Genomic DNA, 25,468 nt, shown 5'->3' on the forward strand with positions numbered 1-25,468 from the left:
AAAGCGCGGCCCAGAGCTTTTGTTTTCGACAGGAAAGGCGAGGCGAGGCAGTATAAACGGCTAGGTATTGGCAACTCTGAATACTGTCACGCCGGAGCATGGAGGCTGTCCTTATTTGCCTGGCACAGGCCGTTAGGGGATGAGAAGTATAGTCTATTGAAGTTTAAGAGTCAGAAAGAGAAGAGAAGGGGTTTCAATTAGGGGCTTTGGGTTGTTTAATTTACAGATGAAAGGAATAGCCCCTAAGAGTAGTCTGTTACCTCTAAGAACTGGCTAGCCCTGAAAGGGGCAGTCTTGGAACCCTCTGGTGGTTTAATGGTTAGGGCTCTGTGCTCTCACTGCAGAGGGTCCAGGTTTGATCTCTGATCAGGGAACTAACATCCAGCAAGCTGCTGGGGCCCAGTGGTCAATCAAATAATAGAGAGGTAGAGACCAAAAAATAGGCAGAGGGGAAACAAAAACAACAAATACATGCTTAAAACATGGATCTCCAAGTTAAAAAATCACAGTAGACAGAAATTTCCTTCAAGCCATCCATCTGGTTAGAACAAGGACAGAAATATAATGAGGTGGTCTGACTAGAGGTCTATGTTCTTGACACTGCTTCAAGGAAGGCAAAGTAAGTTACCCATTTATAATTTAGCTTAGACCATTCAACTGTCAGGCATGTAACATACCTGTGAACAGATTACAAATCTTTAACCCTCAAATCTCAAGGATGATGTCACTGACCATTCCAGAGGCTGTGGGGCATCCCACGACTGAGATAGGAAAGGTGGTCTATGGGTCAGACCCTGAGTACCAAGGGGAGCAGCATGTACAACCAGAGACCAGATTCGTGTAGGTCTCCAGTATCACATCTCTGTAGAGGGCCCTCCCAGCTAAACCAAACACTCCCATTACCATCTCAGTAAAACTCACAGACACGTCCATGAACTTGACTAAGCCTTCAACAACACGCTCTTTAATCTCCAGTTATGCACATTTAACAATGCAGGAATTATGACCCCATATTCATTAATCTTCTCTTTCTTGAAGTCAAAGGCTACAAGTTTCAACAGTGGGAAGAAAGAATAAAGGAGAAACTGTTGACATATATGCAATGGAAATACACGGCATTAACCTGGTTGTTAACACCTCTGTAGAAAGAGAGGCAAATACGGGGAATATTTGCAAGTCAAATCACTTGGCAATATACCTAAATAGATGCAAGATTTACTGAGAGGCATGATTCTTTCTCACCAGATATTCTCTATATTTTGTCATCATTAAATCCTGAACATGTGTAGGAATTTCTGCTGTGATGTAACTTATTGTTACAATGATCTATGTGCATTTAAGCCTTCACCTCAAAGCTATGACTTATTTTTGTCATATCAAACTGTATTTCCTTAGTATTTGTTAAAGAAATTTTAACTTCTTCCCCATTTTGGCATCATTTAAGCCACTGTGAAAATGAGTTAACATGCCGTTCTACCCTTTGAACTTCAGTTTGCCCTTGGACAAAGTTTAGGGATTCGATTTTGGGATGCTTGCTATCATGCCCAGAAAGGATGAATGGCTCAGTATAGGTACTGTCTGTGTATTATGCTGGTAACCTGCTATGCTTCTGAAGGTCAAAAATCTTGTTATGTTCCAAGCAGAGTGCCCAATAAAAATGCTGGGCTCTGAGGTTCCAATGAGCTCCCCAGGAGCCATTTCACACATGCTGTTGAAATTCACTGACGAACTTAAACTAAGCGCTCAGAACTCCTAAGGCTTCCCTGGTGGCTCACACGGTAAAGCATCTGCCCGCAATGCGGGAGACTTGGGTTCAATCCCTGGGTTGGGAAGATCCCCTGGAGAAGGAAATGGCAACCCACTCCAGTACTGTTGCCTGGAAAATTCCATGGACAGAGGAGCCTGGTGGGCTACAGTCCATGGGATCACAGAGTTGGACACGACTGAGCAACTTCACTAGAACTCCTAAAGCTTGTCCCTGGCTTCCTCTGGACTCCAATCCTTGTACCTTTCCCCTTGTCTAAGATTGCTCTGTAATCTTTGCCGTCATAAAACATAGATGTTAAGCATGATAATATGCTGAGTTCTTTGATGTTTTCCTAGTAAGTCATAACCTGGATAATCTTGAGGACTTTCAACATAGTCCTTCATCATGACTCTTATTTAAAGTCTGACCGGTCTGTTCATATAAGCGCATGCAGTTTCTCTTTGTGGTCAACATATGTCACACACGATGCCCATTATATACACAGCTTTGTGTAAACGCTCTGTGAGGGAGGGAGGCAATAAATATAAAAATACACTGCTGTGTGTGGCCATTCACTAACACACACATATACTGAGGGAAACAAAAAGGTAAAAGGAACAGAATTGGACAGTGGCTGGAGGTGAGGATGATGAAAGAAAAATGGCTGTAAGGTGGCTTGGTCAAGCAGACACAAGACAGCGGGATTCACTGAGATGTTTTTCAGGCTTCTTACAGTGTCCAAAACCAAATCAACCTTAGCCTTCTTCGATCTCCCTGCTACTTCAAACTCAAGAGATTATCTGTATCTTTGACAAAGTTATGAGATGATGCCAGCACTGAAGACTGAATTTGGTTTCACACTCAAACTGAAAGGGTGGCCAAGATGTACTGCAAAATGAGAAACGGGGGTCAGAGATCAATGCATATTACTTGATCCGTTTTAGTAAACATGAGTAGTGATAAAGAAAACAAGGATTCACACTATATGAAGGAATCTGGGAAAGTGATACGGGCATGGACTCTGCAGCCAGCCTAAATGGCCTCCAAGCCCTAACCTCATACTTTGTAACAACTGTACGACTTTGGGCAAATTCCTTAACCTTTCTATTCCTTGGTTTTCTGATTTGTAAAATGAGGGTGGAAGGTTAAGAGTTGACATGTTTACACATTCGGGGCAGTGGCAGATGCACAGTAACACCACGTCTTTGCTTGCTCTCATTTTTTATGGGTGCATCCTCATGGTGATGATTCTGGCCAAGTGACACAGGCATAAACTCAGTGTGTATGAAGACACAGAAGGCGTGGAATTATGAACAACAGGTAACAGACACGAGAGACATTCACCCTGGGGACACAGATTTGGGGGAACTCTGTAGCTCACCGAGTGTAAAATGTCTTCAATGGGAATTAACTCACTCATGGAACACATTGCGAGTGAGAAAACAGTGGCCTTGGATGGACCCCGGGAAGCACGCTGTTTAATACTAATACATGGGCTGAAGACAGATTCTCTGAAGAAGGGAAAGAACTGAGAAACCAGGGAAGGACATTTAAGTCAGAGAGGTGGGCAGCAGTCCAAAGGGGGCTGGGAGGTAGGGGAAGAGGACAAACAGGAACTCTAAGACCTACTGAAGCCAGGCAACCATGACAGAGATCATCCTTCAGTTGTCACTGGAGTGAAAGGGACATGAGGGGGTGAGGACAGGCAGTGGACTGAACAGCCACACAGGGTGTGTCTGTAAGAGAAAAGAGAAGGGTACAGCTCAATGGATAAGTGAGGCATGAAGTGCCCAGGGGGAAGGAACACAGGGACAGATTATGAACAGAGATGGGAATTAGAGAGAGAAGTTAAAGACCAAAAACAGGCATAAAAGAAAGACAGAGGTCCCACACACGTGGGGAAGTATGGAGGAACGTGTGCAACCACAAAGAGGAACAGTGACCGTGAAGAGGAGTAGCCCAGACTCTTCAGGTTGTAACAAGTCTTACTGAGCAAGGAAATCTTACACACAAATCTTCTCTGGGGAACAGAACTCTGAACAAGCTGAAGGTCGCCCAGTTTTATTTTCTTGAGAACTATTTATGGATAACAACAAAGAAGACTGCAGATCTTCCATTCCTCCAGGTAATTTAGGATTTCTATTCCAATAATTAAGATAAAGTACCGGAGACCAATGACTTTGGACTACAAGTTTTGCTGTATTCTGAGTCCTTCTTTGGTATCATAAACTAGGCAAAGAAATAGAAGATGTATAAAAGAACAAAACAGAAAATCAAACAACTGAAAAATTCAAAAACCAAAATGCAAATTCACTGGGTGAGCTCAGTAGTACATTATACGTGAAAGGGAAGGAATCAGTGAGCTCAAAGACAGCTCAGTGGGAATTAATCAATATGAGCAACAGAGAAAAACACCCTGGGGAAACAAGAAGGTACAAGCCTGAGGGTCCTGTGGAACTAGAACAAGAGAACACCACTCGTGTTACTGGAGCCCCTGGAAGAGAGGGGCTGGAAAACTATTGGAAGCATAACTAAAAATTTCCTAAATGTTCCAAATGGCATATACCACAAAATTATAAAAGTTGAGCAAACACCAGACAGGATAAGCCCCCCAAATTTTATGGCAGGTTGCATCATATCAAACTTCTGAACTCTACATACAAAGAAAAAACACTGAAAGCACTTGACAAAATGGATACAGTACAGATACAGAAATAATGAGTCACATGGCAGCATATTTCTCATTTGAAACCACAGAAGACAAGGAAATGACTTGCCTTTCAAGTACTAAAAGAAAAGAACTGTTGACCCTGAATCCTATACCCCACAAAAACATCCTTTGGGAATGAAGGAGACATAAAGACATTCTTAGAAGAAGGAAAACAAAAACAAAAAAAAGGTTTTTGTTACCAGAAAACCTACCACAAGAGACAGGCTACAGGTGTTTCTGGGGTAAAAAATTTAAAAAGAAACTGTTAATGGAAGAAACCTGGGATTTTAAGAAGGAAGAAAGAACAACGTAATGAGTAAAAGTAAACAGACTGTGCTTCTTATGAGTTTTGCAAAAGTGGATTGACAGCTGAAGCAAAAAAAAAAAATCATCCAATATGGTACTCAGCATACAAAAAGGAAATACTTAAGACAGTTATATTAAAGAATGGGGAATGTAAACGTACCCAATGGAAGTAAGTTTCTACACGTCAAAGTGCTAAAATGTTGATACTGTACACTCTGATAAGTTATGTATGTACAATACAATACCTAAAGTAACCACTAAAAAACAAGACATACACTCAAAAACATCACAGATATATCAAGTGGAATTCCTAACATTAAAGTAACTCAAAAGAAGGCAAAACAAACAAAAAGTACCCCCCAAAACCAAACAACAGGGCAACAAAAACCAGGTAACAAAGACATCATAAAATGGTAATTGTAAGCCCTAAAAATATCAATAATTATTTTAAACTTAAATGACCTAAACATACCAATTTTAAAAGAGAAATCAGTAAAACGGACATTAAAAAATGAGGCAAGTATATGCTATTCACAATATTCACATATTAGATTACTTGAAATGTAACAATATAGATAAGGTTGAAAATATAATTATTATGGAAAAATATAAACCATGCAAACATTAACCAAAAAAACTCAACAGCGAGTTGACATCAGATAAAGTATACTTCAGAGCAAAAAAATTTCACAGGAGCAAAAAGAAAACCAAGAATAATGATAGAAGGGTCCATACACCAAGATAACACAGAGATCCTAAATGCGTCTGTACCAAGTAACAGAGCTTTGAAATACATGAAGCGAAAACTGATGGAACTTAAAGGAGGAAGAGATAATTCTAGAATTAAACTGCAAGACACACCCCCCTTTTCAGCTATTGATAGAAATTCGAGGTAGGAAATCAGCAGACAAAGAAAATCGGAAAACCATCATCAATGAACAGGATCTGGCGCACACATATACGAACTCCACCCAATGACAGTAGGATACACATCTTTTCAAGCAGCCTTACTGAACATTCAAGATAGACTATCTTAGACCATAAAGCAAACAACAAATTTAAACAGCAAAATCAAACATAAAACAAATGAAGTCAAAAACAAGAAGAAAGCACAAAATACTCCAAACACTGCAAAATTAAACAACGTACTTCTAAATAATCGATGGGTTACACAGACAGTCTTGAATAAAGAAATACTTAGGATGAATGAATGAAATGTAATTAGAACATAATAAACTACAACAGTACCGTGAGGGAAATTTATTTAATGCTTATATTAATAAAGTGAAAAAAAAATCCTCAAATCAATAACCTAAACACCCACCTCAAGAAACTGCAGAGGAAAACAGTACCAAAGCAAATAGAAGAAATGATGTAGTAAGGATCGGGGCGGGGGGGGGGGAATTAGTGAAATTAGGAAAAGACAGAGGAAAAAATGATATAAAGTGCTGGGTTTTTTAAAATGATTTAAAAAACTGGTAAATGTCTAAGAAGACTGACAAACATAAAAGAGAATGAACACATTTCTAATGTCAGGAATAAAATATGGGTGATAAATACAGATTCTGCTGCCATCAGAATGATAATAAAGGAACACTTCAAACAAATAAGAATATTTAGATCAAATGGGACAATTTCTAGGAAAAGATAAACTATAAAAACGTATCCAATATGAAATAGAAACTGAATAAGCTCCATACATATTAGATAAAATAAATAAGTAATTAAGAAGCATTCAAAAGAAAACTCTTCAAGACTAAATGGTTCACTGGAGAATGCTGCTGCTGCTAAGTCACCTCAGTCGTGTCCGACTCTGTGCGACCCCATAGATGGCAGCCCAGCAGGCTACCAATCATTAAAAGAACACACCAAACCAATTCCATACTATACACTGTCTTCTGAATAATAGAACACCTCTTAACACGTTAGGAGGCCAGAATCACCTAGACACCAAAATCAGACAATGACAATGGAAAAAGAAAGAAAAAAAACCAGAAAACTATTTAATACATACCACTGTCACTCATGAAATGAGAGGAAAACTTCCTCGACAAAATACCAGCATATTAAATACAGTAATATATATAAAAATAACTGTACTCCATGACCAAGTAGGGCTTATTCCAAGGATACGAGCCTGGCTCAACATTCAAAACTCAAATAAACGTAATATATAACAACAGGCTAAGAAGAGAAAAACACAAGATTCTATCAGTTGATTAAAAAAAAAACCATTTGACAAATTCAACACTCACTCATAGCAACAAAAAATTCTCAGCCAATTAGGAATATGGGAAACTTTCTAAACTTGATAAAGAAAGCTCTATGAAGAAAAACCTTACAACTAACACCACAGTTTATGATGAAAATCTGAATGTTTTCCCCCTAATATCAGGAACCAGCCAAGGACATGTTTTCTCACTACTAGTATTCAAAATCCTATTGGAAGTCCTAGCTGTACAATAAGACAAGAAAAGGAGATGACAGGTATACAGAGGGGAAGGAAGAAGTAAAACTCCTCTATTTGCAGATGATATTTCTATGTAGAAAATCCCAAGCATTCTACCAAAAGAAACAGCAAATCTTATAAAAATTGTATAGGGCCTATTATTGAGACTTATTAAATAATAATGAAATAAATCAAGAGATAGCAAATAAATAGACATAATACATTCATAAACTGGAAGACTGAAAACAGCAAATATACTGACTCTAAACATATTAATCTGCCAATTTAACTCAATTTCTTTCAAAATTCAGTAATTTTTCTAGTAAAAACTTACACAAAACTTTACATGGAAATTCAAAATAATGATGCTAAATCAGTTTTAAATAAGAAGACTGAACTAGGTGAAGAGGAAAAACTTTACCCAATTAAAGAGACTTACCATGTAACTAGAGCAATCGGTAAACGAGGATCAGTATGGGACCAAGAAAAAGTCTGAGTATTAGGTCTTTAAAACCATATAAAAAGGTTAGTCTTTAAAAAATCAAAGCCTAAATAGTCTTAAACGGTGCAAAAGAACATGCCCATTCATATGTGAATTCTTAGCTCCTTAAATATAAAGGTACTTAGTGGCTCAAACCAAAATTTAAGCTCCTTAAGAATAGAGACAATGTTTTAGAACAAAGATGTTCGATGAAAGGTTCCAGACCTGTCTAACTCAGCTTACACTGATAGCAATGAATGTGTATACAAGACACATAGTACAGGTTCTTTATCACGGACACAAAACCCTCTTCCTACCAGTTCACTAAGGGATCTATGACAAAGAGCCACAGCTGGGCAAGGAAGTCTGAAAGAAACTTTTTTGCAGTTCATTTTCTAAGTCTCTCCCTTCTTTTTTCTTAAAAAAAATTCCTGAGATAACAGTGCAATGTAAACTAAGAAGAGAGATGGAGCTGAAGGTTCCCGAAGTCACACTGGGTCTCTCAGGAGCTGAGGGTTCTCGAAGTGCACGGGAACACTGGGTCTCTCCTTGCGGAATTCTCAGGTGCAGAATAAGGCTCTAGGATGGGGCAATCTCCAATACGACTCTTTAGATGATAATTAATATCCTGCAATAGTTTTTCTCACAGGCAAGAAAACTGTGGGGTTTCTCTTTGGTACGAATGATCAGATTCTGAGTAAGATGTTTCTTCTGGCAAAAGATTTTCCTCAGTGGTTACATTCAAAAAGTCTTTCCCCAGTAGGAGTTCTTGAAGGTCGACTGAGGTTTGCCCACTTGTGAAGGGTCTTCCCACTTCTGTCACACTGACAGCATTTTTGTCAGTATGAACCCTCTGGTGCTGAGTGAGGGAGGAGCTGCGACTGAAGGCCTTTCCACACTCACTGCACTCATAGGGCTTCTCTCCAGTGTGGATGATGGCGTGTCGAATGAGGTTTGTGCTCCAGCAGAAGGACTTCCCGCACTCCACGCATTCATAGGGCTTCTCTCCGCTGTGAATCCGCTGGTGTCTGGTGAGGCCAGACCTGCGGTTGAAGGCCTTCCCACACTCCGTGCACTCATACGGCTTCTCCCCCGTGTGGATGCTGAAGTGCCGAATGAGGTCCGCCCGGTTGCTAAAGGCTTTCCCACATTCTTTGCACTCAAAAGGTTTCTCGCCGGTGTGGGCCCTTTTATGCAAGATGAAAGTGGAGCAGTGGGTGAAGGCCTTTCCACACTCGGCACACACGTAGGGCTTCTCCCCGGTGTGGATCCGCTGGTGCCTCTTGAGGTATGACCTGTGGTTGAAGGCCTTGCCACACTCGAGGCACTCGAAGGGTTTCTCCCCCGTGTGGATGACGTAGTGGTGAATGAGGGCTGCGCTCTCACAGAAGGCTTTGCCACACTCGCTGCACTCGTAGGGCTTCTCCCCAGTGTGGGTCTGCTGGTGCCACATGAGGTAGGACCTGTGTTTGAAGACCTTGCCACACTCGAAGCACTCATAGGGATTCTCGCCACTGTGGATGATGTAGTGTCGAATGAAACCTGGCCTATCTCGGAAGGCTTTCCCACATTCTTTGCACACAAAGGGTTTTTCTCCAGTGTGGCTCCTGTTATGCAAAACAAAAGTGGAGCGGTGGGTGAAGGCCTTTCCACACTCACTGCATTTATAAGGCTTCTCCCCACTGTGAATCCGCTGGTGCTGTGTAAGGTGTGACTTGCGGTTGAAGGCCTTGCCGCACTCCATGCACTTATAGGGCTTCTCCCCAGTGTGGACCATGTGATGCTGCAGGAGATAAGTGCTCTTACTGAAGGTTTTCCCACACTCTGTGCATTCATAGGGCTTCACTCCAGAGTGAATCCTCTCATGTCGGGCAAGGAGGCGTTTCTTATTAAAAACTTTCCCGCATTCATTGCATTTAAAGAGACTTTCCTCTTCCTGAATCAGGGGATCTTTACCTGACCCACAGGAGTTGCGGTCATGGACAGCACCCCCTGGAGGGATTGGCTCCTCTCCGACCCCTGAACACACACCACCAGCTGTCCCTAAGCTGCCGTGTTCACAGCTTGGTTTCCCAGGGAGCGTCCCCTTCTGGGGTTCTCTCTCTGGTCTCAAGTGTCCTTCATGCCTTTCCAATGGCTCTTCCTGATCGTTGATTTGGCCCAACTGGGAGTCCTCTGAAACTCTTTGTGTTAGCTGTTCCTGGAGTGAGGCGCCCTCAAACAGGGATGGCTCAGAAGTGGTAGATTCTCTGGTCTTGGGTTTTCCTTTGTCACCTGAAAGGAATTCAATATACAAAAAGACCTGTTAATAATGCCAGCATGGAAGATCAACACTTCAGTATAAAAAATGAAAGTGAAAATAGTGCCTCTGTGTCTGCCATGTCTCCCTGCCTCTGAATCCCAGGAGAACAGTTTATTTCTTTCCTGATCTTGGACTGTTAAAACCTTGAAAGAGAGACCCAGAGGAGTGGCTGTGTGAGGGGATGGGCTACTGGAAAAAGACACAGTCAATTCCAGACTGGATAGTTATGCAAATAAATAACTCATGTGGGTCCAGATAGTTTACGCTGAAGAGATGACTCAGTTCAAAGCCTGAAAGACCAACTTTGTGATCAGAAGGCTGAGGTTTGAACCATAAGATAACAACTAGGAAAACAGACAGAGGGAGGGCAGGACACTGACTCACGAAGGCACTGATTCAATCAGTTGTGTTTATATAATGAGAGTCAGTGGAATTCTTATGTTGGCAATACTCCATGCATATATTGCCATACATCAATGCCAAGAGGCTAATGAGTCTGATGACGTGGTAGCTAATGTTTGGAAGCCCTCCAAAATCTGTAAAAAAAAAAAAAAAACTATCCCAAACTTATTGGACAAAGACTTTGCAACTATCTTATAAAAGCTCAAGGAGCTAAAGAAAGATACAGAGAAAGTCAAGAAACCTAGGTAAAAACAAAATGGAACTATCAATACAAAGAAAGACAACCTAAAAAAAATGCAAAAGAGGGAATTCCCTGGAGGTTCAGTAGTTAAGACTGAAGGCTCTCACTGCCAGGGACCAGGTTCAACCCCTGGTCAGGGAATTAAGATTTCGCAAGCCACACAGTGCAGTCAAAACAAAAAAGAGAGCGAAAGAAATGAGAAAGAATTTCAGGGGCAAAAACTTAATTAATTAAAGTGAAAAACTCACTAGCATGATTCAAATGAAAATCTGTATAGAAAGAAGAAATAGTCTGCCAAGTTGAAGATAGAATAATGTTAAATATTGAGTCTAACAAACTGTAAAAGAAAAGATTGAAAAATAGTGAGTAGAGCCTAAGGGACCTATGATACACTTAGTGAACCAACACACTCACTGGGACAGTCCCAGAAAGACGCGGGAGAAAGGACCAAAGAGAATATCTGACGAGCTGAAAACTTCCCCAAGTGGATGAAACATCCAAGAAGCTCAAAGAATTCCAAGAAAAATAAATTCAGACACACACTGAGGAAACTGTAATCAAACTTTTGTAAGCCAAAGAAAAAGTGTAGCAAGTATGAAGGAACGTGTTATATACAAGTGGTTCTCAATAAGATTATCAGATTTCTCATCAGAAACTTGGGTGGCCAGAAAGCAACGGTTCAATATATTCAAGTGTAAAACAAACAAACAAAAAGTGTCCAGTAGGAATCCTGTATCCAGCAAAACTGTCCTTCAAAAGAGTGAGGAAGAAATTAAGACTTCCCAATATACAAAAGTTGAAGTAGTTTGTTACCACTGGATCTGCTCTGTAAGAAATTCTTCAGGGAGACTTTCAGGGTAAAATGTAAGAACACTAGACAGTAATTCAAAGCCATGTAGGGAAACAGAGTGCTTTATAATAGTAAATACACGGGCAGTTATAAAAGATAGTATTATTTTATAACTCTACATTGTGTATTTACATGATTTAGAAGAGTATTTTTTAAAACTGTTAATCTAAAGGCTAGTGTTATTATAACTTTAGTTTTTAAGTCCATGTGTAGCTTCCTAGAAATTTAATAGACTAATGCATTTAAAGAATTAGTGGTTTAAGTTTCTAGGCGTACAACATATAAAGATGTGATTTTGTGAAACAAACACTTGGAAGGGGCAATGACAGAGCTGTAAAGGGTCTTTGTTGTTACTGAAGTTAGGCTGGTATAAAATCATATTAATGTTAAAACTTTAATACATACATCAAATATAATCCCATAACCACAAATAGCTAGAGAACATATGTAGAAGGAAATGAGAAAGGAATTTAAATGTTTCACTACAAAATATCAACTAAACACCAGACTATAAAGCAAGAATGAGAATCAAAAAACTATATACATATAGAAATTAAATATCAAAATGATGAGGTCCTCCATATCAGCAATCACTTTAAATATAAATATTAAATTCTTCAATTAAAAGATAGAGATTAACAAAATTGATAACACATGATCCAACTATATGCTTTCCACTAGAGACTCACTTCAGATACAAACAGACTGAAAGTCAAAAGGTAAAAAAGAAAAAAAAGGTAGAAAAAGATTCTTTGCAAATACTAACAAAAAGAGAGCAGACAAAACTGTCTACACTAAAATCAGACAAAACAGACTTTAAATCAAAAAAGACTACAAGCAACAATAAAAGATATAAGTAAAAGATATAATACGGCAAGAAAATATTATAATCGTAAACAACTACATAATGAAAGAAGATCAAAATACATGAACCAAAGAATGAAAGAATGGAGGAGAGGAAGAGACAACACTACAAAAAAAGACGGAGACTTCAACATCCCATCCTCAGTAATGCAGAGAACAACCAGACAGAGGATGAGTAAAGAAACAGAGGACTTAACAAAATAAACCAACTATATCTAACATACATACAGAACATTCTACCCAACAGTAGCATACACATTCTTCTCAAGTATACATGGGACATTTTCCAGAACAGACCATAGGTTAAATCACAAATTAAATCTCAATAGATTTAAAAGATATCAAAGTATGATTTGTTTCTAATGAAAACAAAAAACCATACCAAAAGTTACAGGATGCAGTGAATGTGGTTGTTAAGAGGGAGATTTGCAGCTATAGACACTTTCAGTGAAAAACAAAAAGGATCTCAAGTCAACAGCCTAACTTAACAACTTTAGCAGCAAAAGAAAGACAGACTAAACCCAAACCTAGCAAAAGGAAGGGTGTGTGACAGAGTAAAGATAAATAGTACAGAGCATTAAAAAATAGGAAAATATCAATGAAACAAAAAGTTATTCTTGAAAAGATCAACAAGATTGACAAACCTTTAGCTAGATGAACTAAGGAAAAAAGGAAAAAAAAAAAACTTCAAAATACTAAAATCTGAAATCAAAACGGGGACATATACTGTTGATCCTACAGAAATAATAAAGAGTATAAGAGAATACTATGAAGAACTATACACCAACAAATTGGAAAATCTAGATGAAATGAACATATTTCTAGAAACATGAAACCTGTAAAGACTGAATCATGGAGAAAGAGAAAATCTGAATAGGCCTATAACTAGAAAGAGTGAATTAGTAATCAAAATCTCCCAGCAAAGAAAAATCTTGGAGACTTGATGGCTTCACTGGTCAATCTAACCAAACATTTTTTTTTTTTAAGAAGAATTACGACCAATCCTCAAAATCTTCCAAAAAACTAAAGAGGAAGAAACACTTCTAAACTCATTCTGACACTAGTGTTACCTTAATACCAAAGACAAGCACACTAAAGACAACTACAAAGCAGCGACCCCCTGGTCCGGCGGCTAAGAGTCTGCCATGCAGTGCAGGGGTGCAGGCTCCCTGGTCAAGGGACTGAGACCCCACATGCCACAGGTCTGTGTGCCTCAACCAAAGATCCCCCATGACTCAAGAAGATCTCTCATACCTAAGACCTGACACACCAAATAATTAAATATTAGAAGAAAGAAAGAAATACCCCTTAGGAACAGATGCAAAATTCCTCAACAAAATAGCAGCAAAACAAATTCAGCAGCATATCAAAAGGATCATACACCATGACCAGCTGCAGTTTACTCCAATAATGGAAGGAAAACAGAATGAAAGATAAAAGCCCTCATGATCATCTCAACTGCTACCATAAAAGCCTTTGACAGAATTCATGATTAAAAAAAAAATCCACACACTAGGAATAGAAAGGAAGTACCTAATCATATGACAGACTTTATTTTCTTGGGCTCCAAGATCACTGCAGATGGTGACTGCAGCCATGAAATTCAAAGATGCGTGCTCCTTGGAAGAAAAGCTATGACCAACCTAGACATTGTATTAAACAGCAGAGAAACTACTTTGCCAACAAAGGTCCGTCTAGTCAAGGCTATGGTTTTTCCAGTGGTCATGTATGGATGTGAGTTGGACTATACAGAAAGCTGAGGGCCGAAGAATTGATGCTTTTGAACTGTGGTGTTGGAGAAGACTCTTGAGAGTCCCTTGGACTGCAGGGAGATCCAACCAGTCCATCGTAAAGGAGATCAGTCCTGGGTGTTCATTGGAAGGACTGATGCTGAAGCTGAAACTCCAATATTTTGGCCACCTTATGCGAAGAGCTGACTCATTGTAAAAGACCCTGGTGCTGGGAAAGATTGAAGGCAAGAGGAGAAGGGGACGACAGAGGATGAGATGGTTGGATGGCTTCATGGATATGAGTTTGAGCAAGCTCTGGGAGTTGGTGATGGACAGGGAAGCCTGGCGTGCTGCAGTCCATGGGGTTGCAAAGAGTCGAACAGTACTGAGAGACTGAACTGAACTGAACCTGAACATAATAAAAGCCACACAGGATAAACCAGAGTAAACATCATACCCAATGATGAGAGTCTGAAAGTTTTTCTTCTAAGATCAGGAACAAGGTAAAGACCTCCATTTTCAACACTTCTATTCAACGTAATACTGGAATTTCTAGATAGAGGAATTGGCAAGAAAAATAAATTGAAAGGATACAAATTGGAAAGGAAGAGGTAAAATTATCTTTGCTTGTAGATAGTTTATTACCTGTAAAAACCACAAAGATGCCACAAAATAACTTAGAATAAATGAGTTCAGCAAAGTAGCAGGATACAAAATCAATACATGAGAAATCAGTTACATTTATATACATGAATAATGAACAATCTGAAAATGAATATACAAAACAGTTCCATTTACAAAAGCATGGAAAAGAATAAAACAACGAGGTGAAATCCTTGTACAATGAAAACTATAAACACTAATACACTGCTTACAGAGTTAAAGACGATGTGAATAAACGGAAACACGTACCCTGCTTCCAAACTGGAGATGTGACATTGTCAAGACATCAGCACTGCCTGAGGGACCTACCGACTCAATGCCACACCTACCAAAAAAACTGGAAATGTAATACTGTCAAGACATCAGTACTACCTAAGGAACCTGCCGACTCAATGCCACTCCTATCAAAAAAACTGGAAATGTAATATTGTCAAGTTATCAGTACTACCTAAGGTACCTACCCACTCAATGCCACTCCTATCAAAATCCCAACTTTCTTTTTTTTGGCTGTGCTGTGACTTCACCAACAATATTTTTTGCAGAAATAAAAAATTCACCCTAAAATCCATAATGAATCTGAAGGGATTCTGAATAGCTAAAACAGTCTTGAAAAAGAAGAACCAAGTTGGAGAACACAAAATCCCTGATTTCAAAACTTACTACAAAATTAAAACGACCAATACAGTGTGGTATTGGCATCAAATCTGACAAATAGACCAAGGAATACAATCAAGAGTTCAGAAATAAATCTTCACATATATCATGAAATGATTTCTGACAGGGGTGGCAAAACCATTCACGGGCGGAAAGGACAGTACTAACAGCTGAAGCCCTGGTGCCCTCAGCAGCACAGACATGGGCACACAGGACAAACATCACTGAGAGGCTTTACCCAACAGGAAGGGATGGGGGCCAGGGGAGGTGGGAAAGAGGAGGCCAAGGAGGGCTGGAAAAGAGCTGGGAGAGAAGACACAAACCACACTGTTCATCATGACTAACGCGAGACATGGTGGTACCAGCAGCTGACTTCCCATGAGCCACCCTCGCTGAGCAGTTTCATACTTTAAGCATCATGTGATCACACCCCCAGCAACCCCAGGACAGAGCGACTATCGTGACTGGCGCCTTCAGGAGCAGACCCCCCTCACCAGCCTCCTGCTCCTCTCCTGGGACACAAGGCTCAGTCACAGCTGCCCGCCCATCGCCCCAGTGTGGCCAAGCGCCCAGGGCCTTTCAGTGCAGAGATCAGAAGGCTGCTATTTACGGGAGTCAGAGTGGCATTACCCCCTCCCCGCTTCTCTGCCAGCTGCAGGGGGTCCAGACAACCTGAAGTCACATACTGACGACAGAACAAACCTGAGGCCCCGAACAGCCGTGTGCTGCAGAGCTCCCCGTGACCCACAGGGACCGCGTGTGGGTCAGCAGCAGCGCCTCCGCGTGCTTGAGCACCGAGATGCTGGAGTCCCTCTGACACCGCAGCCAGGCTGTAACCCAGCCGAACTTATGTGCAGACACAAGGAGATCTCGAACTTCACTGGGGTCACAGAGCTGGTGGTCGGTGCCCAGGCCTGAAGCCCAGGACACATCTGAGCTCGTACACCACTGTCCTCGGGGAGGACAGAGGGACCTGGGGCAAAGGGCTCCACGGCTTCCAGAGCACCAGAGGCCCGAACAAGACGCTTCCCAGGGAACCAGGGCCAGCGGCCTCCGGCAGGGTCTCTGCCCACAGCTTGGCTCCTACCTGGACAGGTGCTTCGGGAGAGGTCTCTCTTCACCGTCCACAGCTCCTGCCCGTGCTCCAGCTGGTATATCAGCTCAGGTCTGGGGACAGGACATCCTGGGCATGGAGAAACAAAGAAGACACGGGGGTTTCTGTGAAAACTGGGAAGACCTGCCAGTCTAGTGTGGGACTTCAGGATGCGGACCTCAGAATGAAGCTGCTCCCACCCACAGAAATCCGGACCCGTGACCCGGAAACCAAAGACATGCCACACTGCCATGGAGTTTCTATTCCTAATACTAAATCAGAAGCTAACATACAGTTGACAATCATGTCAAAGGACTGTGTTCAAGCAACTTAAATGCGCTATGTCACTTCAAAATTGAAATAGATTTATGACGTCACTTAAACAACTGACATATTTAAAATACTGACTCTTTTTGTTCAAAAGAAGGTTATATGTCTTCACTGATTAGTTCTCTTTTTAGAACACAAAGTTTTGTATTGTTCTTCCTACAGACCACAGATGAGTCTATCCTAGGGTTTCCTCATAGCATTCCCAGCAAGCACATATTATGATCAGCACTTTTTTTTTTAGCCATGCAGGATCCTAGTTCACTGACCAGGGATCAAACCATCACCCTCTGAATTGGGAGGGCAGAGACTTAATCACTGGACCACCAGTTTTTAAAAAATTAAAGTTCATTTACAATGTCATGTTCGTTTCGGGCGTACAGCAGAAGTGATTCACATACACAAACACCCACAGTGCTTTTCAGATTTTCTATTATAGGTTATTACAAGGTATTGAATATAGTTCCCTGTGCTATATTAGAACCTTGTTGTTTATCTGTTATATACAGAAGTGTATTTCTGTTTACCCCAAACTCCTAATTTATCCCTCACCACACCCACTTTCCTCTTTGGTAACCATAAGTTTGTTTTCTGTGTCTGTGAGTAGCACCATTTTATAGATAAAAATCATACAGAAATCAACCACCAGGCAGATCATGTGACCTGCCAAAGAGCCCACAACTGGTGAACGGCTGTGCCGACAGGGAGCCCAGGTCTAACCATCTCGGCTCCGTGCGCTGCTCCACCACAAAGCCCCACAGTCCTGCTCCCGAAGGTGCTGAGTCCAGGTCTGTGATCGTGACAATCCTGACGAGGAACAACAGGGGTGGTGGCACGAGGTCCGTGATGCTGACCTGCGGGAACCGGGCCACCTGATCCGTGATGCTGACCTGCGGGAACCGGGCCACCTGATCCGTGATGCTGACCTGCGGGAACCAGGCCACCTGATCCGTGATGCTAACCTGCAGGAAACTGGGTCACCTGAGGCGCTGTTCTGACCCTTTCCAGAAAGCTACCCACTCACCCCTGCTGCAGCCCTGGGAAGCAGACTCCGCCTTACTCCAGTTTACCAAGGAGCACCCTGAGGCACCTTGGGGTCTGCAGTCGCCCAGGACCACCCAGTTTTTAAGGCGCCGAGTGGGGACTGAACACCAGAGCATGGCTCTGACCCTGGTTTCCCCAACACCACGCTGAGGAGGAGACAGCAGGCGGCCCTGAGTGGGGCCAGCATCCTGAAACCAGGTGCAGTGCAGCTGCGAGGGAGGGTGTGAACGCTGGGACGCACCCGCTGGGAGCAGGGCCAGACGCAGTAGACGCCAGCGTTTCACGAGCTGTGAGAGAATAATAAACCTGAGACGCCTATGCAGTGATATGGTCACATCTACTGCCATCAATATTTCGTTGAAAAAAGGATGTTTACTTCAAAGGAACCCCACAGAGGACAGCTTCATGAAGTGAAGGTTTACGTTCCTTACTGTTAAGTCCCACTGCATGCGGCTCGCCGCAGAAGCCGAGTTCCCGACTCTGCCGAGGACCAGGCAAGCACCAGGGTCACGGGGGGAGCAGAACGGGGCCGGGGTCGGGCCTGCTGTGCGGCCAGTCAGCGACCAGGGCGAGCTGCGACTAGGAGTCACGTTAACACTGGTGCCACAAGTGACGCACTTTTCCGTTTCTCACATACCTTCAAAAAGGGATTCCTGTACAGCTCTGGTGAATGGGAAACAAACCCAGAGGCTGACAAGTCAAACCGAAAAGGCAGCCACGGGATCGAACAGTGAGGGTTAAGGTCCAGTGAGCTTGCGCCACTGCTCAGGACGGTCCCCTTATTGAAGAGGGGAAATTAGCAACAGTTGCGGGGAAGAAGGGTTTCGTACCGAACCCCATTTTCCCTGAAAAATCAGGAGGCGGGAAAAAGAACAAAGGCTCCCAGTGCCCCGATGAAGTGCCCATGAGCCTTCAGAAACAGGGCTGCTCAACCTCTGGCCAACCGACATTCAGATCCAACAAGCTCTCTGCTGGGGAGAAGGGGAGGGAGTGTGTCTCTCCTGTGCGGCGTAAGGATGCGTGGAGGCGCTGCGGGTCTTCACTCAGTAGGAGCCCGTAGTATCTCCGCCCCAGTGGTGACAACCCATGTCTCCAGACTGGGCCAAGTGTCCCCTGGGGAATGAGAACCGCTGGCTTAGAGGATATAAATCAGGGGACGGGGGAGAGCCGGTGTGACAGCGGAGGGGCGCTAAGAGAGTCTGTGGTCAGGAAACAGGTGGTGAGGAGGCGAGGCGGCCACGTGTAGAGAAGAGGTGGCCGTGTGAGAAGCCGAAACGCCCAAGAACACCCACCGGGAAGCCCGAACAGCACCTGCAGAGGCCTGAGGCAAGTATGTCAAGTATGTGCGTGGAGACAGCAAGACACCAGGATGACTGGAGCGGGGAGAGCGGGGAAAGCCTGGGGAGGCGGGTGCAGGGATCGGGGCTCGATGGTGGGCATCTTAATTTTTTACATTTTGTTATAAAATATCCACAAATATGTCAAGCTTTTGCTGGTTTTGTTTAACCTCCTCTCACCGACGCAGAACACAATCCCAGGTCCCTAAGAACACACCTGTCTCACCGAAGCCCTGGGTTTACAGCCCTCCCTCCCCTCGAGCTGAGAGGCCCGAGGGGACCGTCCCCGAGCTGCTGTTTCTCCACCGTGGCTCTCCGGCCCGTGCGGACTGGGTCATTCTCAGCTGAGTGGGGCTGTTGTGTCCACCCTCTGGTGCTGAGGGGCGTCTCTGGGCTCATCCCCAGACCCCGGGATCACCCACCCCCACGTGTGACGGGCAAATGCGGCTGCAGACACTGCCTGATGTCTCCTGGGCACAAGCCCGCCACATGCTGAGAAGCGCTCCCCTCCCAGCTTCTCCTCCTAGGACCAGCAGACGATCCCGGCCGAGACGGAGCAAACACGGGACACCGCGAAGGCGCGGGAGGACAGAGAAGCCCCCTAACTGAGACCCCGCGGTTCAGACGAGACCTGCTGGCACCAAAGGCAGAGAGCTCCTGGGGCCCCGGCTGCCTCACGCTCTTCCTGGAGAGCAGCCTGTCACCCACATCCTGCGCACGTGGGTGTGGGGGACACTTGGGAACCGGCCCCGTTCAGCTGGCTCCCTCTCTGGGATGTGCAACAGGAGCCTCAGACAGAGGCCGGTCTGCACTGGGCCCTGGGCTGAGGGGCTCAGGTGGTCACGTCCGCCTCACGGACCCCCCGCCCCCACCCAGAGCCCTGCAGCCGAGAAAGAGAAACGAGATAAGCACACGAAGGAGTAGAAACAAGGCACCTGGGAGCCTTGCAGAGCAGGGACTGCGGTGCCCACTCCTGTCACACTTGCTGGGCTGCAAAAGCCACTCTGAAAAGACAGAGGCGTGAGCAAAGCCAGAGAAAGGAGCCAGGACGGGAGACCCAGAAGCCAGGGCACAGTCCTGGCTCTCCTGTTTCAGTCCCATGTGGCCTGACTGGAAATTCTGCCTCTGGGTTCTGCAGAACATTCCATTTCCTTCTACCACTTTCTAAGAGCCAAAGGAGAACTTTATACAAAGAGACACAGAGACAGCACGCAAGAGGAGGTGAATCTCAAACATGAGAGAAGCTGTGAGGAAAGAGGAGGGAGGGAGGATTCCTGAGTCCTTCCTGACAAGCCAAGACAGAGCCAGAGTCTGGGATGCAGGAGGTGGCCGGCGCCCTGCGCAGCAGAGTGGGAGGCCTCACCCAGAGACACCAGGAGGCCGCAGTTCTCCAGCATCACCTCCTGGTACAGGGTCCTCTGAGCCGGGTCCAGATGTCCCCACTCCTCCTGGGTAAAGGTCACAGCCACGTCATCGAAGGTCACAGACAGCTGGAATGTCAAACACAGACAGTAGCATCAGCTTTGGGACGAGTGGGTGGGATCAGAGCCTGTCTCTGCATCGCTGGCAAAGGTGCAGCAAGATCGAGGCCCTCATCACCGGGCACGTCCTCTGCACCGGGCTGAAGGGGAGGTGGACAATGCTGTGGACATAACATGATCCAGCCCTACTTCAGAGATACTGGGAGTGCGGTTCCCGAGCACTCCAAAAAAGCAAATCACATGATGTTTTTAGCTTCCCACTGCAAATAAAAGCTACGTTTAGGACTTCCCTGATGTCCAGTGGTTAAGAATCCACCTACCAATGCAGGGGACATGGGTTTAATCCCTGGTCCAGGAAGATGTCACATGCTTCGGGGCAAGCAGACCCGTGTGCCACAACTACTGAAGCCCGTGAGCCCTAGAGCCCCTGCTCTGCAACAAGAGAAGCCACCACAGTAAGTCCATGCACAACGACAAAAAGTAGCCGCTCTGCTTGCTGCAATGAGAGAAAGCCTGTACAGCAACAAAGACCCAGCGCAACCAAAAATAAATAAAAGTTTTACAATGTTTACACCATACTGTGGTCTACTAAGGGTGCAATAGCACTATGTCTAAGACAATAATTTGGATACCTTAATTAAAAAGTACTTTATTGCTAAAAAATGCTAACCATCATCTTGAGCTATAACCTTGTTGCGGATGGAACATCTCAACTACTGTAAGAACTACCAAAATGTGACACAAAGACACTAGAAAAGCAAATGATGAAAAACTTGCTGGATGCAAGGTTGCCACAAACCTTCAATCTGCAATACAAACAAACAAAAAAAAAGCACAATAAAGAAAAGTATGATCACAGCATAAAAGAGAAGCCTCCTATGGAGGAGCCCTTGGAAAATGACAAAAGTCAATGAAAACAACACTAGAACTGAGAGATGCAGACAGAAAGGATGCTACAGTGTCAGAGGAATGAGTATATAATGACAATAATAATACAAATAATGTTAAGAACAGCAGTAGGGGCTACCTGGGTGGCTCAGTGTTAAAGAACCCACCTGCCAATGCAGAAGACTGGGGTTTAATCCCTGGGTCAGGAAGATCCCTGGAGAAGGAAAAGGCAACCCACTCCAGTATCTCTGGTGGGAAATCCCATGGACAGAAATCCCTGGCAGGCTACAGTCCCATGGGGTCACGGAGTGTGAGACAGGACTGAGCAACCGAACAACCACCACCAGAGCCTCACTGGTCCTGCTAGTTGCCCGCCCCATGCTGAGAGCATTATGTCACGTCTAAAAGCAACTAAAAGGACTTCCCTAGTGGTCCAGTGGCTAAGAATCCACACTCCCAAAGCAGGGGTCTCAGGATCAATCCCTGGTCAAGTAACTAGATCCCACATGCCACAACTAAGAGTTCACGTGCCACAGCTAAGAACCTGCATAGCCAAACAAACAAATATTAAAAAAAAGGCAACTAAGTCCCTAGCTCTCACTCAAGTCATCACTTTAACCAGTGACTCCTGACTAAAAACACTTCAGAGTCTGCCTTGTTAATCTTACTCCCACCACCATATACTGGACATATTCTGTACATTCTCCTGAAATGTCCAGCAGATGCAGGACCACATCCCTGTATGATCAGAACCACTAAGTAAACATAAACAATTCAGCCACCCCACTCTCAGACGAACAGCCCTACTACTGCAGACCCATCATTTAAATGCTCCAAGACATTGGCTCATGGGTTTTTCACCTTACACATTCAGTGTTCACATCTTTGTATATCAAGGTTTTTTTGTTTTTTTTTTTGGCAGTGCTGCTCAGCTTGTGGGACCCTAGCTCCCCGACCAGGAATCAAACCCAGGCCCTTGGCAATGAGTGCAGAGTCCTAACCATTGGACCACCAGGGAATTCCGTTAGTTTTCTTGAGTTAGTACTTCAATTAAAGATGTGGAAATTCTTAATAAATTGACTGGTTCATACATAGGAATCCTACAATATTACTCATTTCTGGTGTTGGATAAACTCTTATCCCTAGGGACATTTGGGGCAGGTAGGTAAAGAGAAAAAAAATCAACTAGGGCCTCAACGATGACTACCAGATGATATGTTTAATTAATTAAAACTCTCTAAGTAAGGGTACAAGGGACTTCCCTGGTGGTCCAGTGGCTAAGACTCAGTGCTCCCAATTAGAGTTCCATCCTTGGTTAGGGAACTAGATCCCACATGCTGGTGTACCCAAACAAAAAAATAACTCAAAACTCTCTGGCGTATAATCCAACAGCATCCTCCATGACTGTTTAAGAATGCAACTATGGATGGGCTTTCTCTGGTTGGTCTAAGTTGGAAGTGGGGGAAAGAATTAGGGAAAGGGTTAATTATTAATCAAGTCCTGGCCATTTGCGGCCGATGATACAGAAGTCACTGGTTCTCTTCCTGGACGCTCTCTCCAGAGATAGGAATTTGACTTCAGGCAAGTCTGACTTACACCGGGCAGGACTCCTGGGTTATTGATTATAGACGACGGGCTGGGTTCGTAGGTTATTTGCCAAAGTTTCAATTTTATACGCCATCTGTTTTCCATTTGTATATTCAGGCTTGCGTGTTCCAGGACTAGAGATAAAGTGAGTAACGAGCCAGCTCCACTGGTCTCACACAAACACAACTGCAGAGAAACTCAGTGCCTCTCCTGAATTCCACCCAGCTCAGGAGCTCTCTCCGAATCAGCAATGCCAGAAACACCGTCCACTCACCCGCTCCGGGTCCATCCACGCCGCCGCCATCACGGGCCCCTGAGGAGATAGCGGGACCCGGAGAGGCGGCGACAGAGGCGAGTCCCGCGGCTTCAGCCGACCGCCGCTCGTTCCTTGCTCTGGGCGAGGTGGCCGATCACGGGGAGGCTCACGGCCAGCTCGAACGCACGGAAGGGAACCCAAGCCACCTTTCTGCTCATTTGCGAAGACGGCACTGGAAGAGGCCACAGAATAGCTTAACCCCTCCCGACAGCTGGCGTGGACCGAACCGTCGCACGCAAATGACGTCTGCCACCGGTGGGGCCGGAAGCCCCACCTGTCCGCAGGAAATGTCCCCTCCCTGGGCCGTCATTGGCCCAGCGCCTGCTGCAGTCGCGCGGTGTACCGCTTTCTGGGTAATGTAGTTTTTTCTGTGCAGACACCCGGCAGTAGGGCGCGCTCCAGAGCTGCTCCCAGTTGAGTTCAGTCGCTCGGTCGTGTCCCACTCTTTGCGATCCCATGGACTGCAGCACGCCAGGCTTCCCTGTCCATCACCAACTCCCAGAGCCTGCTCAAACTTATGTCCATCGAGTCGGCGAACCCCATGTACGGTATGAAAAGGCAAAAAGAGCCGCTCTACTTCGATGTAAAGTATTTAGGAGACCCGAAGCCGCGAATCAAACCCTCTTCACAGCGGGCACAGCCCCGGGGGGAGCGAGGGAGCGCTAACGGTGCAGGTGAAAAACCATGAATCAACGTATTGGAGCACTTTTTCTTTTTTTTTTGGCTGGGCACAGTGTTCAGAGTCCTAACTACTGGCTAAGCTGCCAAGTCGCTTGAGTCGTGTCCGACTCTGTGCGACCCCATAGACGGCAGCCCACTAGGCTCCGCCGTCCCTGGGATTCTCCAGGCAAGACTACTGGAGTGGGTTGCCATTTCCTTCTCCAGTGCATGAAAGGGAAAAGTGAAAGTGAAGTTGCTCAGTCGTGTCCGACTCTTAGCGACCCCATGGACTGCAGCCCACCAGGCTCCTCCGTCCATGGGATTTCCCAGGCACGAGTACTGGAGTGGGGTGCCATTGCCTACTGGACCGCCAAGGAATTCCCTTGGAGCATTTAAATGATAAATCTGCAATGATGGGACTGTTCATCCGAGAGAGGAGTGGCTGAATTGTTTCTATTTCCTCAGTGGTTCTAGTCATATAGAGATGTGGTCCTGCTTCTGCTGGACATTTCGCATTAAGAAGAATATTGAATATGGTGGTGGGAGTAACAGGGCAAACTCTACATGGAGTGTTTTTTAGTCAGAAGACACAGAGGTGAAAAAGATGCCTGCAATGGTGGAGGACTTCCCTGGTGGTCCAGTAGCTTAGACTTGGCGATCCCAATGCAGGGGACCCGGAGTTCCATCCCTGGTCAGGGAACTAGATCTCACATGCTGTAACTAAAAGGTTGCATGCCCCAAGGAGGAGATCAGAGATCCCAAGTGCCCTAAATAAGACCCGGCATAGCCAAATAAATAATTATTTAGAAGAAAAAAAAAAGTGCCTGCAGTGAGCAAAGAACATGTTTGAGCTCCCCACTGGGTAGTCTGGATATTTACTCTTGCTTTCGAATTGTGGTTCTGAGAAGGACTCTTAAGAGTCCCCTGGACTGCAAGATCAAACCAGTCAATCTTAAAGAAAATCAACTGTAAATATTCATCAGAAGGACTGATGCTGAAGCTCCAATATTTTAGCCATCTGATGTGAAGAGCTAACTCACTGAAAAAGACCTGAATGCTGGCAAAGATTGAGAGGGCAGGAGGAGAAGGGGGTGACAGAGGATGAGATGGTTGGATGGCATCACTGACTCAATGGACATGAATCTGAGCAAACCCTGGGAGATGGTGGAGGACAGGGAGACCTGGTGTGCTGCAGTCCATGGGGTCACAAAGAGTCAGACATGACTTAGCAACTGAACAACAGTCAGTTGATGGTAGATGAAGGGAGGACCTGCCACTAGAAGGATGTGGCGGGGAGGCTGGAAGAGCACTTCTGCAATTGCTGCAAGCAGAGGTT

At 44.4% G+C, this 25,468-nt stretch overlaps 1 protein-coding gene and 1 long non-coding RNA gene across 5 annotated transcripts; one reads left to right on the top strand and one right to left on the bottom strand.

The window, feature by feature from the left end:
- Positions 1-932: 932 nt before the first annotated feature.
- Positions 933-23,695, bottom strand: ZNF805 (zinc finger protein 805). 4 transcript variants are annotated; one of them, XM_081512213.1, is made up of 5 exons: positions 23,431-23,695; positions 20,564-20,690; positions 16,487-16,582; positions 8,539-9,967; positions 8,333-8,455 (listed from the first exon to the last, which is right to left on the bottom strand). In XM_081512213.1, the coding sequence occupies exons 1-5, from the start codon at positions 23,458-23,460 to the stop codon at positions 8,422-8,424; spliced, it is 1,716 nt and encodes a 571-aa protein (XP_081368339.1). In that variant the 5' UTR covers positions 23,461-23,695; the 3' UTR covers positions 8,333-8,421. The 4 variants fall into 4 exon arrangements, with proteins under 4 accessions (XP_081368340.1, XP_081368337.1, XP_081368338.1 ...); XM_081512214.1 differs by lacking the exon at positions 16,487-16,582 and having other exon boundaries at positions 933-9,170; positions 9,255-9,967; XM_081512211.1 differs by having other exon boundaries at positions 933-9,967.
- Positions 13,325-17,754, top strand: LOC145514479 (uncharacterized). The gene is made up of 2 exons (XR_014060175.1): positions 13,325-13,502; positions 14,439-17,754. It is a non-coding gene; the product is annotated as an uncharacterized LOC145514479 (long non-coding RNA).
- Positions 23,696-25,468: the final 1,773 nt, after the last annotated feature.

The sequence above is a fragment of the Giraffa tippelskirchi genome, chromosome 7 (genome assembly GCF_054371585.1).
Source record: "Giraffa tippelskirchi isolate mGirTip1 chromosome 7, T2T-mGirTip1v1.2.pri, whole genome shotgun sequence".
NCBI classification, from domain to species: Eukaryota; Metazoa; Chordata; class Mammalia; order Artiodactyla; family Giraffidae; genus Giraffa; species Giraffa tippelskirchi.

Excerpts from the sequence above, each read along its gene's own strand:
- ZNF805 (XM_081512211.1), bottom strand. The coding sequence starts at position 23,460 with ATGGCGGCGGCGTGGATGGACCCGGAGCGG. Across the intron at positions 20,691-23,430 it reads CGTGGATGGACCCGGAGCGG|CTGTCTGTGACCTTCGATGA; the intron begins GTGAGTGGACGG and ends TTGACATTCCAG. Across the intron at positions 16,583-20,563 it reads CGGCCTCCTGGTGTCTCTGG|GATGTCCTGTCCCCAGACCT; the intron begins GTGAGGCCTCCC and ends CTCCATGCCCAG.